Source organism: Pelobates fuscus, chromosome 3 (genome assembly GCF_036172605.1).
Source record: "Pelobates fuscus isolate aPelFus1 chromosome 3, aPelFus1.pri, whole genome shotgun sequence".
NCBI classification, from domain to species: Eukaryota; Metazoa; Chordata; class Amphibia; order Anura; family Pelobatidae; genus Pelobates; species Pelobates fuscus.
This window is the reverse complement of record NC_086319.1, coordinates 338,977,547-338,994,725: the sequence shown is the minus strand read 5'-3', so window position 1 is coordinate 338,994,725 and position 17,179 is coordinate 338,977,547. Positions and strand designations below refer to the sequence as shown.

The 17,179-nt window shown below is 41.3% G+C and overlaps 1 protein-coding gene across 1 annotated transcript in view; it reads left to right on the top strand.

Annotated features, from left to right (window-relative positions):
• The first annotated feature begins 3,820 nt into the window (after window positions 1-3,820).
• RFX7 (regulatory factor X7) overlaps window positions 3,821-17,179 on the top strand; it is a 122,661-nt gene continuing 109,302 nt past the window's right edge. Inside the window, exon 1 of the mRNA XM_063449085.1 lies at window positions 3,821-4,380. Within this exon, the coding sequence (XP_063305155.1) occupies window positions 4,229-4,380 (152 nt within the window). The 5' untranslated portion in view covers window positions 3,821-4,228. The remainder of the gene's footprint in view (window positions 4,381-17,179) is intronic.

Below are 17,179 nucleotides of genomic sequence, written 5' to 3'. Positions count from 1 at the left end.
ATAAGGATGTTGTTATGCCAGGGCTCGAGTCCTGCAGGAACGCATGGGAACGGCGTTCCTGCACTTTTTCCAAAGTAGGAACGCCGTTCCCATTACCAGTCCTGCAGGACCTGCCCTGCTACCTGCACACAGGGCCCATCACTCGCTGTGTTTCCTCTCCAGCTCTAACTCTCGCGAGACCCGCGGCTGTCAGAGCGTTGCCACAGCAACGCTCCGCACAGGCGAGTCTCGCGAGAGTTAGAGCTGGAGAGGAAACACAGTGTGTGATGGGCCTTGTGTGCAGCGGCTGGCTTCTCCCACCGGACCACCAGGCAATCCCCCCCCCTCCCTGACAAGGTAAGAAGCAGGGAGGGGGGAATAATTAAAAAAAAAAATGTAGACACATAAAGTTTAAAAAAAAAAAAAAGCTTCTTCCCTATTATCCTGCACACACACACATACACACACATCACCCAGCACATACACACACACACACACACACATATCATCCAGCACACACACACACATATCATCCAGCACACACACACACACATATCATCCAGCACACACACACACACACACACATCATCCAGCGCACACACACACCTCATCCATCACACACACACACCTCATCCAACACACACACACATCATCCAGCACACACACACACACATCATCCAGCACACACACACACATCATCCAGCACACACACACACATCATCCAGCACACACACACACACACACACACACATCATCCAGCACACACACACACCATCCAGCACACACACATCATCCAGCGCACACACACATCATCCAGCACACACTCACACACCATCCAGCACACACACACACACACACATAATCCAACACACACACACACATACACCATCCAGCACACACACACACACATATATCATCCAACACACACACACCATCCAGCACACACACATCATCCAACACACACACACACATCATCCAGCACACACACACCATTCAACACACACACACACACACACACACACATCATCCAGCGCACACACACACCATTCAACACACACACACACACACACACATCATCCAGCGCACACACACACACACATCATCCAGCACACACACACACACACACACATCATCCAACACACACACACATAATCCAACACACACACACATAATCCAACACACACACACACCATCCAGCACACACACACACACACATCATCCTACACACACACACCATCCAACACACACACACACACACACACACACACACGCATCATCCAGCACACACACACACACATCATCCAACACACACACACACACACATCATCCAGCACACACACACACACACATCATCCAGCACACACACACACACACACACACACAAATCATCCAACACACACACCATCCAGCACACACACACCAACACACCATCCAACACACACACATCATCCAACACACACTCATCATCCAACACACACACAGACACAATGCAACACACACACACACACATCATCCAACACACACATCATCCAGCACACACATCATCCAGCACACACATCATCCAGCACACACACTTCATCCAGCACTCACACACTGCATTCATTATACACAATCTGCACTCATTACAAACACACTACATTCACTATACACACTCTGCACTCACTACAAACACACTACATTCACTATACACACTCCACTCACTACACACTGAATTCACTATACACACTCTGCATTCATTATACACACTCTGCACTCACTACAAATACACTGCATTCATTATACACACTCTGCACTCACTACAAACACACCACATTCATTATACACACTCTGCACTCACTACAAACACACTGCATTCATTATACACACTCTGCACTCACTGCAAACACACCACATTCATTATACACACTCTGCACTCACTACAAACACACTACATTCATTATACTTACTCTGCACTCACTACAAACACACTACATTCACTATACACACTTTGCACTCACTACAAACACACTACATTCATTATACACACTGCACTTACTACACACACTACATTCATTATACACATTCTGCACTCACTACAAACACACTGCACTCACTACAAATACACTACATTCATTATACACACTCTGCACTCACTACAAACACACTACATTTATTATACACAATCTGCACTCACTACAAACACACTGCATGCATTATACACACTCTGCACTCACTACAAACACACTGCATTAATTATACACACACTGCACTCACAACAAACACACTACATTCATTATACACACTCTGCACTCACTACAAACACACTACATTCATTATACACACTCTGCACTCACTACAAACACACTACATTAACTATAAACACTGCACTCACTACACACACTGAATTCACTATACACACTCTGCATTCATTATACACACTGAATTCACTATACACACTCTGCATTCATTATACACACTCTGCACTTACTACAAACACACTACATTCACTTTACACACTTTGCACTCACTACAAACACACTACATTCATTATACACACTGCACTTACTACACACACTACATTCATTATACACATTCTGCACTCACTACAAAAACACTGCACTCACTACAAATACTCTACATTCATTATACACATTCTGCACTCACTACAAACACACTACATTTATTATACACAATCTGCACTCACTACAAACACACTGCATTCATTATACACACTGCACTCACTACAAACACACTACATTCATTATCCACACTCTGCACTCACTACAAACACACTGCATTCATTATACACACACTGCACTCATTATACACACACTGCATTCATTATCCACACACTGCATTCATTATCCACACACTGCATTCATTATCCACACACTGCACTTGTTACAAACACACTGCATTCATTATACACACACTGCATTCATTATCCACACTCTGCACTCGTTACAAACACACTGCATTCATTATACACACACTGCACTCACTACATTTATTACACACAGCACTCACTACAAACACACTACATTTATGATTCATACTCTGCATTCACTACAAACACACTACATTCATTATACACACCCTGCACTGCACTATATGCATAGGAGTGTAAAAACATTTTTTTAAGGGGGAGGGGCGGGAATTTTGGGTGAGTTCCCACACTTTTCCCCCCAGCACTGGACCCCTGTGTTATGCTGTATAGTGGATGTTGTCAGTCTGTGAATGTTATGCTGTATAGTGGATGTTGTCAGTCTGTGGATGTTATGCTGTATAGTGGATGTTGTCAGTCTGTGGATGTTGTTATGATGTATAGTGGATGTCAGTCTGTGTATAGTGAATGTTGTCAGTCTGTGTATACTGGATGTTGTCAGTATAAGGATGTTGTTATGCTGTATAGTAGATGTCAGTCTGTGTATAGTGGATGCTGTCAGTCTGTGGATGTTGTTATGCTGTATAGTGAATGTCAGTCTGTGTAAAGTGGATGTTGTCAGTATAAGGATGTTGTTATCCTGTATAGTGAATGTCAGTCTGTGTATAGTGAATGTTGTCAGTATAAGGATGTTGTTATGCTGTATAGTGAATGTCAGTCTGTGTATAGTGAATGTTGTCAGTATAAGGATGTTGTTATGCTGTATAGTGAATGTTGTCAGTCTGGATGTTATGCTGTATAGTGAATGTTGTCAGTCTGTGTATAGTGAATGTTGTCAGTCTGTGGATGTTATGCTGTATAGTGAATGTTGTCAGTCTGTGTATAGTGAATGTTGTCAGTCTGTGGATGTTATGCTGTATAGTGGTGGATGTTGTTAAGCGCACTGCGCATGCGCGCTCCGGGTGCAGCCTCCGCTCCTCTCCAGTGAGCGCCGTGCGGGCTGCTGGCGGCTACAGTGGGACCAGGTGCTGGATACAGTCGTAGCGCCGCTGGCTGGGGGCACATTCACCTTTTCCCCCCTTAATGACACGCCGTCCTCGGTCCTTGTCACCCAGAACCCCCGTCCTTCCCTGCCTTGTGTGACCCTGCCCGCCCGCTCCCCTCACCATGCCCCTCACCCGATTCCACGCGTCCCTACGGCTGTAGGTGCTCCCTCACCCCCTCCCCTGGCCCACTTGCCCCAGTCATGTCCCTCCAGCAGGGGGAAGGCGGCTCACTCGAGGTCGGGGTGAAGGCCTAGTGTGCAGAGCTTCTTCCGTCCTCCTGCTTCCACCCCTCCCCAGCTCGAACACAGACACCGACACCCCGAGCTCAGCATCAGCAATCATGGCCGAGGAGCAGCAGCAAGCACCCAGAAAACAGCGGCCTGAGCAGCCCCAGCTGCCCCCCTCTGCCCCAGGGGCACTGCCAGCCTTGGTGACAGGTCTGCAGGGCACTGAGGCCAATGCACTGCAACAGAAAATCAAGAACTCCATCTGGTAAGCCCTCTGCCAACAAAACACCTTCTGCCCTCATTCCTCCACTATTCATTCATCCTATCATTTTATTCTCCATTTCTGATAATAAATATTCCAAATAGAATCCTCTCCCTGCAACATTCCAGAATGTCAGAACTGACTGCATCTCCTGTGCCCCTGCCCTCCTCTGATCCCTCATTGTTCATTGCCATGGCTTGCTATATATCTCCTCAAACTGGAAATAAATGCAGAGTAAAAATAGAAGTTGGTTTGGTAGTGGCAGCTCAAGATGTGTTTTAGTGGAGGAGGGGCAGGTGAGATATTTATTTTGCAGTTGGAAGGAAGAAGAATAACTGCTGGTGTATTATTGATCTCATGTGGTTATTCTATATTCTGCTCTATGATACATAATCAAATGCATTGCTGCAGATCATGATGCAGTTAAAAAAAAAATACATATATTTATAGGTTCCATTGCCATACATTGTTACATTTTTTTTAAATTATAGTTTGTTCACATCATTTTCTTCACCTCTGAGAGACAAAAAAAAGAAATATGCAGATTGCTAGGATGCATTTGATATTTTTTTCCTCCATTCACTGGCATAAGATATTTTTACAAGAATAACAAAGGTGGTCAGATGCTTTCTCATGTGCTGAATGGTTGGCTGATATTTTTTTCTTTGCATCAGGTCACTAGACTGATGCCTTGTGGGAGGGTCTAATTCTGATGGATAAAAATCACACCTGTTTCAATGTATTATTTGCTCTATCTACAAGCATTGCATGCAGATCATTATTTATATATATATATATATATATATTTTTTTTCTGCAGATGTTATGGGATGATTGTGGTGATTGATCATGTTACTGAAACATACTATGTTTATGTATGCTATATTTATACAAATGTCTTTTTTTTTTTCTTTTCATTTTTTTCCCTATGCTGTGTCGAGAAGAAAAATCAGCAGTAGATGCTGTTTATATTCCTTCTCTGCTGGTGTCATGTCAAATCCTTGGCAAAATGGCTACTTGTTTGTTAAAGCATATTCTTTAGTGTATATGGGAGTCAATGCTGCATCATTTTACATCGTAGTGCATATTTTCATTTTTTGCTTCCAAGATGTAAGATGACATACATTTTTAAATTATAAGGACTAAATGTTTTATTTTTTTACCTGAAATCAATAAGGATGTGCTTAGGCATTTAATTTTCTGGCATTGAACAGCGTTTGCAGTAGCCAGTTATGTTATGCATGCATTGGTTTGCCTTATTTTCTTATGCAGCATTACACGGTGTGTGTGTGTGTGTATATATATGTATATATGTGTATATATATATATATATATATTTTTTTTTGTCCATGTATTGGTGTGTGAAGGTTTTCTTTTGTATAGGTCAGGTTTTGTCGTGTGTGTGTTTTTTTTTTTTGTGTTTTTATTTGTTTGTTTTTTGTTTTTTTGTAATGAACAGGATTATTTTGTTTCCAATTAAGGCAGAGCTTTTTGAGGTGGTTGATCAAATGATGTCTCAATTTTGTTTCGAGACTGAAAAATATACCAGTGATGCATGCTTGAACCCTGTAAAGCCCATGGTCCTTCAACTAATAAGCTTTTTTTTTTTTTTTTCCTCTCATGATCATAGGCAGTGGTAGGGTTTTTATCCCTTGACCTTGTCATTCAAATGTAATACTCTTTGCACCAGATCAACATCCACACCCAAATTCTTATTAATAAACCTGAGCAGTATTGGACTGGTTCTTTTTATTATTATTTTACATTGTTCTGTTAAGTAAAATTTAATGTGCACATAAAGCTGCCAAAGGAAAACATAATTGTGATCTGTCTATTGTGTTGGTTGCTTATTAATAAACCTCAGTGGAACGGGTACTAACACACAGTAGTGGAAAGGTAGTTTTAGTAATTCTATGACATATAACAATATCAAGGTCATGTGTAAATTACATTAGATGAAGAACACATGTTCTTGCAAAACACTTATGAACGGCCTTGTTTTTCTTCTTTTCTTTTCTGTACTATGATTATGTAAACCATTTTATCTTGCATTATTTTTTTTACGTGTATAGAATCTTAATATATTTTGCCATAGTTGTATATACTGCTTAAACATTATTTGGGGGATATCTGTGTTTTTAGATCTGTTATGTAGGAATGTTGTGTGTTGTTAATCTTGGTCTTCATGCACAGACACAGATAATCTTCAAGTGCAGATGCATTGGTTGGCCCCGGCTATTGATAAGCATGCCACATTTTAATGTGTTGTGAGTGTAAGACATGGTTTTCTAACACGTAGCTTTGCAGCTGTAGGACTACAATGCTGATGATGCTCTGCCACCTGTGGGCTGTGTATTCTCATGGTAGTTCACGTTCTACCAGAGCTACAAGGTTATCTGTTGACCTGCCCTCTTATAGAATTATTCTATGCAAGGTCGTGTAATTGAACAAAAACTATTCATCCACAAAATTGGCAATTGTAGGGATTTACAAATCAGGTCAAAATGCCCAAACAGGAAAAATTCAGCAATTTCCCAGACTCTATTATATTGGCCTAAGCATTGCAATTTCCCTGTTAGTTCATTACAATTCCCAGTGTAGTGAATACACACCCAAGAGTGTGAATTCCTTTTCAACAGAGTTGTGCATTTTGGGTTATTTTTTTGCTCTTTTGGGTTATTACATGCTCTTAAGATTATTGTGTAGCTCAGGGTGGCAGGCCCTTCACTGTATATGCAGTTTATAGTTGTATATAATTTTTTTTTTAACTTAGCACGTGTCTATACTAGCATTGCATTTTTCCCTTTCTGCTCTTATTTTTCACATCTGTGTAGTCCCAATAGTTATTGCTATATGTATGTCCATATGGGTCTGTTGTAACTTATATTATATGTTGTCTTAGTACAGTAGCAGAGAATGGAGGACATGGGAATCAGCAAGGCTCAAACAAGTCCGTGCTTGTCCTCTTACTGTACAGATAAATATAAACCTACAATGTGTTGTAGGCCTCCAGGTCAACAATAAGTTAATTATCATCCCCCATTAACTCTATTGTGACTCTATATTTGCTTTTGCATGCATGATGTTAATGAAGGAATAATGTTACTGGAAGTATGCAGTCCCTGGATTTTTCTTCTTCTTTTTGTGTATGTATTTTTGATATAGAAATCCATATTTAAGGAACGCTCTAAGTGCCATAATTACTTTATCTTGCTATAGTGGTTATGGTACCAGGGCCCTCCCAGTGTAATTTGTGAAACCACTTTAGAATGTTTTGTCAACTTAATTGCATCCCCTTAGTCTCCCATACTTCATCCAGCCAGTTTACATGGCCCTTAGTAGCTTAGTGTAGTTGACAGGATTCTCCTGCGCCCCTTCTAAAACAGTTTGACAAATCACGCAGGGCGGACACTAGGGCACTCCTGTCATCGTATCCACTCCAGCAGGCTGTAATTATTATGTTGCTCGGAGTATTCCTTTAAGTACCACAGTGAAAGCTCAGAAAAAATATAAGGTGATTTTGTTTTACCTGTGAATTTTGTATTTTTGAAGTACAAGCCTCCAAGGGAATTTAGCAAAGCCATTATGAAGGTTATATCAAAATATGAAAAGATTGCCACAAGGGTACAAAATGTATCAACAGTAAAGCCCTTCTGAGGTCTCATCCTTTCCCTGGTTTAATATACACATTATTATTATTATTAATAATATTTATATAGCGCCAACAAATTCCACAGCAATTTACAATTATAGAAAAGGGATATGAATAAAGTCATGCTCAAACGAGTTTACAGTCTACGAAGATTTGAGGTAGACAGATATATATGTTAGGTGTCTTGACCAGGAACACTTACTTGTGGGGATGTTTGTTCATGGCTTTAAGAACTTTACCTTTAAAAAAACCAAAAAAAAAAAAACCTGAGTTGGTGGGTTTCAGTACTTTGAGCACTGCTAACTCTTGGTCTTGCTATTTTTTTGTGCTCCAGTTGATAAGGCAGCCCCAGATTGAGAAAAGGGTGGATGCAGTGAGTTGTATTTGTAGCTGACTGCTGCTGTGGAAAGGGGCCTTTTTTTTTTTTTTTTTAAATGATCCCTCTCATTTTATTTCAAGTATTTATGCACTCATTCTGTCCATCCATCATATTTACTAGAGTGAGCATTTTGTGAACCAGCTTAAGTTCCTGAAGAACTGAGCAGCTCTGTATTTATAGCAATCAGTTTAAAACTGTAGATACTGTTTGGTATCTCGAATAACTGTGGGTCAAGAAAAGTCATCTTCCTATACCTTGAATATTTAAATTTCCTTGCTATGGTAATATGAGACTTTAAAAAGATGCTGCCGTTAATGAGCTTTTTTATTAAGGTAGCTTCTTTTAAAAAAAAAAAAAAAAAAGCTGTTTTTGACTATGTTGAAATTTCTTTGAACTCACCCTAGCCTGAGACTATCTATACAATCTAATCTAGTAGAGTCGTGATGATAACTTTTGGCAGGAAAAGCCGCGAGGAGCTCTGCACTGGGAAGATGGTGGCACTGAGGAGGGTAAGATGCTTTTCCCCTTAACCTCCCTCCCACACAAGTGGATATGTCACCTTGAGGGGTCTGTGCAAATAATGCTAGGACTCCGTAAGTGCCACTTTAATGATGACAAATTCTTCAGAATAGATCTACATATATCTTGGGTTTATTTGTAAAAGGCCAACACTATTAAATTAGAACAATCCAGCTGTGATCTGGTTTCATGTAGCCAACTTTAGGCTAAAATGTTAAATTCACTTTGACTTCCTTGCAACTCACACTTTAGTGAATAATGTTGTCAACGTAGTAATACTATCCTTTTGTTTCTAAGCCTTTACCCCTTTTGTCTTGTATGTTAGTGAGCCTGAGCTCTGCATATCATTCTCAGCATGTTGGAGCTGTTTGTAGAATGTATAGAAAAGAGATCTGTGTGCAGAGTAGATTCAGCCCTGCCAGCAGGTCTTAGAGTTCTTTTTTTCTTGTCTCTTCTATGTCCTTCGACTCTTTTCTTCTTCTTCCTTTATCTTTTTCTCTTCTTCCTCGGGCTCTAAAGATGCAGTGATCTATAGCACTGCAAGTATGCGAACAAGGCCTATTGCATGTTTTGTTCAGTTGCCAAATAGCATTGTCTTTCACTGTTGTACTTGTCGATTCAGTATTGTGTTGCATAACGTGTGACAAGACATTTTGTGTTTATATTGCCGTGTTTACTGCATCTTTGTGCATTTGTGTGTTTTTTTTTTTTTTTACTTTTTATTATCTGGAAAATCCTCCAATAAAGATCATTCTTGCAAAGAAAAAGAAAAGCGATCTGTGTGTAAAATATTACACATGCATTCACTGTTTATAGCAAAAAAAAGGGGGAATAGGCGCTCACTAAATAAACTAGAGGTGGGCAGCAGTGAACAGTTGCCTACTCACAATAGTGAAACTATTGCCTACTCACAATAGTGAAACAAACAAGAAAAGGGTGGTAAACCGCGCCCAAACAGTACAAATAATAATTAAGATATATACATACAAATTGTCCTATAATGAGGAATGTATGGAACCTTCAATAGAAAAAATACAGAACAATAATAGTGCAGTATATCAGGCAAAGTAAGAGTTATTAAAACTTATAAAGGGCTCATTCACACTTTGCAGAGCTACTCAGAGCTCTGCCGTATAGCGCCTAGACGGTACAATCCCCGTCTCAGGATATCAAGTGATGGTGCAGTGCGGTATCCAATCCTCCACAGTAGTATATGGAAAAAATAGAGATAAGATCCAATAGTATAGTATGTAATTCAAACAATATTTATAAATAAAGGAAAAGTATCCTACTTACAGATTTCAGAGCAAATATCTTGCTCTAGTATGTACAGCATACGGTGGTATAATCCCCACCAACGGATATATGTCAGGATTCAGAAAAATCAGGAACAGCAAATAAAGTAGTAAAAACTATAACTTTATTTAAATAAAATATGTCTATAATAGAACAAGTATATATAAAATCTCCTGCAGCTACTGAGGAAGCTCATAGAGTGAAACGCGTTTAGCTGATTATTCTGGACTTTTTATTGGACTTTTATTGGATCTTTTTACTTTCTAAGTACCCATTTATTTTGTTTTTAATACAATAAATATTATTTACTATTTTATACTTTAGTCCAAAGTCCTTTCTAGCCATCAGGAACTCCATTGGGGAGAGTGCTATTCCCCCTCTAAAGTAGCACATTGTTTATCAACCTCAGAGCCGGGATTTCAGGGCTCTGCAGAAGGTGAGCACAACTATTTATATTTCAAAATACCATTATAGTATGTGCAATTCTACACAGTTGTTTTTCTGCTTTTCTTCTCGTTGTATACTCCTGGAGGGACACTACCTGGGATAAAGGGGTGTGTTGCTGCCCTAAAAGCATAAAGGATCCTTTTACGGAGCCAATACCATATAGGCTCCTGTCCATGTGAGTGGTTTCAGTCATTATTTACTACAAATTATCCATTTTTGGAACATCTGCACTATATTTTTGTTTTTCTTGTTTTTGTTTCCTTGTATATGTACATTCAAGTTTTTCAAGACTGTCACTGTACCAAAGGGGTGAGTAAACCCCTCTACTGTTTAGAGCGCTCCACTTGTTTGGTATAATTTGAATACCTTATTTCTGTATATTTGTTTTTATTGTGGGTAAGGGGTATTCCACTTCTAGTGTTGAGCAGCTTTTACATTTTGGGCACTGTAAAGAAACACTTTCTATCTCTTTATTGAGGTAGTTTTCTCTGCTCCTATATATAGCCTATGCGACCCATTCAAAGGTGAATTTTTTATTTTTTATTTTATTTTGCGATGATAAAATCACAAAGCTGTGGTGAACAATTAACCCCTTAAGGACCAAACTTCTGGAATAAAAGGGAATCATGACATGTCACACATGTCATGTGTCCTTAAGGGGTTAAAGGACCACTCTAGGCACCCAGACCACTTCAGCTTAATGAAGTGGTCTGGGTGCCAGGTCCCTCTAGGATTAACCCTTTTTTTTATGACTCAGAAAAACAAGCAGTCTGCAGACATCATCAGAAGTGGTAGCCTGATCCAATCACAATGCTTCCCCATAGGATTGTCTGATACTGACAGAGGCAGATCAGGGGCAGAGCCAGCATGATTCAAACACAGCCCTGGCCAATCAGCATCTCCTCATAGAGATGCATTGAATCAATGAATCTCTATGAGGAAAGTTCAGTGTCTGAATGCAGAGGGAGGAGATACTGAATGTTTGGATACATTTTAGGCAGCCATGAGCCACAAAGGATCTCTAATAGGGATCGACCGATATTGATTTTTTTAGAGCCGATACCGATACCGATATCCAGTGAACTTTCAGGCCGATAGCCGATATAATTTGCCGATATTCTGTACATTTACCATTTTGGAAAATAAAAAACTATTTCTAAAGGTAAATGCACAAAATATACATGCCACGTGTAGTGGATGCAGTGTGTTTAGACAGGGGAGCTGTGTATGAGTGTGCAGTGGATGCAGTGTGTGTTTGTATAGTGTGTGTGTGTATATAATGCAGTGTGTTTGTATAGTGTGTGTGTGTGTGTATATAATGCAGTGTGTTTGTATAGTGTGTGTATATAATGCAGTGTGTGTTTGTATAGTGTGTGTGTACATAATGCAGTGTGTTGTATAGTGTGTGTGTATAGAATACAGTGTGTATTATATATACACACACACACTATACAAACACACTGAATTATATACAGTGTGTGTGAGGGGGCATTTTTATATAAAAAAAAATATTTTTAATTTTTATATTCAATTATTTTTTTATATATATATATATATATATATATTTAATTATTATTATTTTTTTATTTTTTGTTGTCCCCCCTCCCTGCTTGTTGCCTTGCCAGGGAGGGGGGATATGTTAATCCCTGGTGGTCCAGTGGCATTGGCTTAGCTGGGGGAGGGGAGGGAAGTGGGGTGGGCAACATGCGTTTACTCACCTCCCAGCAGCTCCTCCAGCTCCCCAGTGTAAATCTCGCGAGACCCGCGGCCGTCAGAGCTGGCCGCGGGTCTCGCGAGATTTACACTGGGGAGCTGGAGGAGCTGCACGGAGGTGAGTAAACTCTCTAGGATTTGAAGCTGTAGTATGTTTTATATATACTTTTATTCATATACTTTTTAATATATTTTTTATTAATAAATTGAATGCTTTTTCTTCAAATCCTTTTGCTTCTGCATATCTTCTGGTGCTGCTGGTTTCCTGCTATATCCTTTGGTGGGGATTATACCACCACAAGCTGTCATCACCAAAGCAAGTCATTGCTCTGGATATTGTAAGTAGGATACCTACATTTTCCTATATTATTTCTAGTTTATGATACTGTACCATTGGTCTGTATATTTTGTTATTTTTCCACATATATATGACCGCTGAATCTGGACCTCCCGGTATATTCAGATCCTAAGACGGGGATTGTACCGTCCAGGCGCTATACGGCAGAGCTCTTAGCAGCTCTGTAAAGTGTGAGTTTGCTCTTCACCCACAGTCTACTTTATTTATACACCATTATAATATCTTTAACATACTGCACAATTATTATTATTATTTTTTTTAAATTCTTTATTTTTATTGCGCAGGTGAGTACAAACATAGCAATAAACGCCACAACAGCGTACATGTGGGTTTAAGCAAGTGAAACTGTGGCATAGACAATTGCACATTTTACATTTTTAAGTGGAAGCTTAACATAATTATGTTAGTAACAGGTGAATTAAAACAAAATGCCACTACAGGTCAATGATCATAAAATCCAAATAGTGTTTAAGTATAAACTAGCTAGATTTTAGTGTTGACATGAGGACACATAGTTGGGAACATTCGGTCATTGTTAAAGGTATGCAGGTCATCGTTAAGTGATGTTTGTTAATGTGTGATGATGTTCTATGCTTATAACGCTCTATTAATCTTAACATTTAAGGGGAACAAGCTTAGTCTAGTAGTTAGTCTCCCATCGCGGGGATGCTGGTTAGTACATGCTTAAATTCTTAAGGTGATCGATATTGCAAGGTGAAGCAACTGGCATGCGATATACATTAAGCTAAAGGAACTGAAAAACAGAATCTAATACATTTGAAATAATACCAGGAGCTTGTCATTAAGAATCGTGTGCTCCACAGGAACCTCACAAACTCGGCTCTGCTGTCGCAAAGGTCAGTGACCACTTGTCCACCGTTTAAAGGTAGCCTATGGGTAGTGTCATTTAGCCAATGTCAGTGGATGTGAGACCGACAGTAGGTGGATGCCCAAGACCGGAGCATGTAATGATGGCCGTTTGGCTGCTCAACCTCCCATCTGATCATGCAGCTGTGTGTTAAGGAGCACTTAGGAAGAAGTGGGTTCGGTAGCAGTCGATCGGTCCTGGGTTCAGATCAGAGCCGTCATCCCACTCCCATGCACGGGAACTGGATGGTATTGTCCAAGGGGAGAGCCGGGCTATGGCTCCGTGTAACAGCTCTCTCACCCCCGACCCCGCAAAGGGTCCGAGTTGTGCATTCATCCTCCATTGTGTCGTTCTCTTTATAGGGAGCTCGGGAGTCAGGGAGTCCCGCGTGGTGGTCGGATGTGTCCGGTGCCGCTAGGTGGGTGGCAGAGAGGAGGCGATGGCTGGGCCCACCCTGGCTCAGGCGAGAGGAATAGATGGCACTCGAGGGGTTTGTCTCTTTTTCCCGCCATCTCCTTTTGCGGTACGTATGAATTGGGTCTTTGGGTGCTGGGACCTCTGAGTGAGGGGTAGGTTGGGCCTTGTTCTGTGGCTTCCGATCGTGCGTTTCGGTATTCAAGGGGCCCGGCACTGGTTCTCGCCTTTTTGAGCTTCGGTTCTGATGCAGGCTGGAGGCCGCCCTGGCGCTGTGCGGGGGGGTTCCACTGTAGGGTGCGTCGGGTGGTCGGGCGTATCCACGCCGCTACCTCTCTCATCGCCTGCCTGTAGGGTTGCCTCCGGGCTTTGAGTAATGCCCAGAAATAGTTGCGTAGCCGGTCAATGCAGGCCCCTGTGTGTTTAGGTGGTTCAACAATTCCGCGCCGCCATCTTGGCTGGGCCCACGAGGTCCCGTTGGATTGAGGGTTGTGTCGCTTGGTCAGGTGTGCTTGTGGGGGTGATCGACCCCTCCGAGGACCGGGATGACCCCCGCCGGTCCAGTGGGGGGGGGGGGAGATGGCAGCGTTGCAATGGGCTTTCGTTTAGGAGCTTGACCCGCGCCAGGATATCGGCCGCCTCCCCCGGCCCTCAGGCTCGGCTCTGGTATAGGCCGCACGGTCAGTCTAAGTTGTGCCGCGGCACACCGGTGCCGGACAGATGTAATTTTGGTCCTGGTGCCTTCCTGCGTTTGGTACCGGTCCCTGTTTGCCGGTAAAGTGTATATATCGGTTGGTAGCTTAGCAAGTTTGCCCTTTGCTGCAGGAGCTCTTAAGATGTGCGACCGGCCATGTTGGCTGTCAGGCCCCGCTCCTGCACAATTATTTGTTATTGTTCTTTCCTTTTGAGGTTTTTACATGCTGTAAAATTCAAGAACGATATGTATGTATAAATATGATTATTTGATCACTTTTCTTTTGGCGCGGTTTACCACTATTTTCTTTTTCACTTTCACTACATAGCAGGCATTGGGAAGTCCTGCAGGTTCACTGCTGCCTTCCACACGTATTGGCTTTATAGTGAGCGCCTATACCCTTCTTTTTTATGGTATGTTCTTCGACTGATTCATATGCTCATATGGATTTCATGGGCTCTAATTTGCATTAAATGCCACAATGTTCTATTGACCCATTAACCTTGTTTGCGCCAGGCTGTTAAGATTTTTTTTTAACATTTAAGCGATTATTCATGAATTATCTGTCTCTTACAGTGCATTTGCAAAATTTAAAAACAAAGTTACTTTGGTTATTTTGGCCCAAAATTTGCAATCTGTGTGTCCATTCTGCCAGTGGATAAATCCATATTTTTCCAGCTAGATTTTTAGGGTTGGGGTGTGAATCGTCAGACAAAATAGCATAAAGAGACCCTATAAGCATCAAAACAACTGTATACACCAATAGGATGATTTGGGTGTATAGATCATGCCTCTGCATTCTCACTGCACGCTTTCCTGCCCTAGTCTACTTACCCTACATGTGACCTACACAGTCTCCCTACACATTTCCTGTAAAGTGAGATCTAATATTTAAACTTCCTTTATAGTATAGCTCAGGGCTCGTCTGGGATTTGAAACCCTTTAGCTACAGGCAGGATGGGGGAACAAAGGGGCTGGCCGGTTGGTCGGCTCAGTGAGCGTGGAGGCGACCGCCCTGGTTATCAGGGAGGCGGTCACCCAGGGGATCGTGCAGGTGGCAGGCTGGGGCAGCGCGGGAGGGAGCAGGAATCTTCCTGTAGCTTCTGTCTGCTCCCTTGCGCTGTATAGTGAAAAATTGGGAAGATATTGAGCATGTTCTTTATGGGTAACATTCAGCACCTCCATTCAGAGTGTGGAGACGCTGAACAAAGGTGCTGCACACTGTGCACTCTGCAGCACTGACACAGGGCTCTCTAGTGGCCGTCTGAGTGACTGTCACTAGAGGTGCTATTAGGCAGCAATGTAAAACACTGCTTTTAATCTGAAAAGGCAGCATTTACATTGAAAAGGCTACAGGGACAGGCTATAGGCACCAGAACAACTACATTAAGCTGTACTGGTTCTGGTGACTATAGTGTCCCTTTAAGAATTGTATATTTCTCGTAAATTAAACTTTGCTAGTTTAAAAACAAACAAAAAAAAAAAACTGGCTCCTATCTTTTTTAGCTGGCTCCAAGATTCCAAACAAATTTGTCTACCCCTTGTATAGCCTGTTTAATTTAGAATTCCGTATCTCCTGCACTGTTAATGGCCTGCTAGATCCTGCTCGGAGCCTCCGGTACTTGACTAAAGTTAAATTTACAGAGCAGGAGATAAAAATGTTAAACACACTATGCTGTCAGATCTGATTTGAAAATGAAACCATTTTTATTCCTGCAAGCTGCTTAAGTTAAGACCACAGGAGGTGTAGCTAGGGCTGCATAAACAGAAACAAAAGTGACTTAACCTCTTGACGACTGATGGCGATTCAGGACCGTCATCGGTAACATACCGTTAAGGACCGGTGACTGTCCTGAACCGTCATAACGGTAACATGTACTTACCCGATTGCCGTGATTCCCCTGGCGGCGATCGGCGGTGCTCCCGGTGTGGGGAGACTGCCTGCCGCCCACACAGTCTCCCAGCGGTGAATTAGAACCCCGGGGGCCATGTGATCGCTCAACAGAGGGGTCACATGGCCACAATAGGTGTCCTAGTGTCTGCCTGCAGGGGGACTGTCTGGGCTGACAGGCAGTCTCCCTGCAAGTGTAAAATAAAAAATAAATAATGTTAAAGTTAATAAAAATATATAATTGTATATGTGTGTGTGTGTATATATATATGATGTATAGTCATATATTACATCTATATAATATATGTCTGTATATCATATAATGTCATACTAAGTGTATTTTTATATTAATATATACGTATATTAGTATAAAAATACACTTAGAATTAAATTACACACGTGTGTATATATACCGTATATACTCGAGTATAAGTTGAGTTTTTCGGCTAATTTTTTGTGCTGAAAAACCCCATCTTGACTTATACTCGAGTCAATGTCTGTATTATGGCAATTTACATTGCCATAATACAGACAATGGGGCTGTGTAGGAGGGGGGCTGGCAGAGAGCGTTT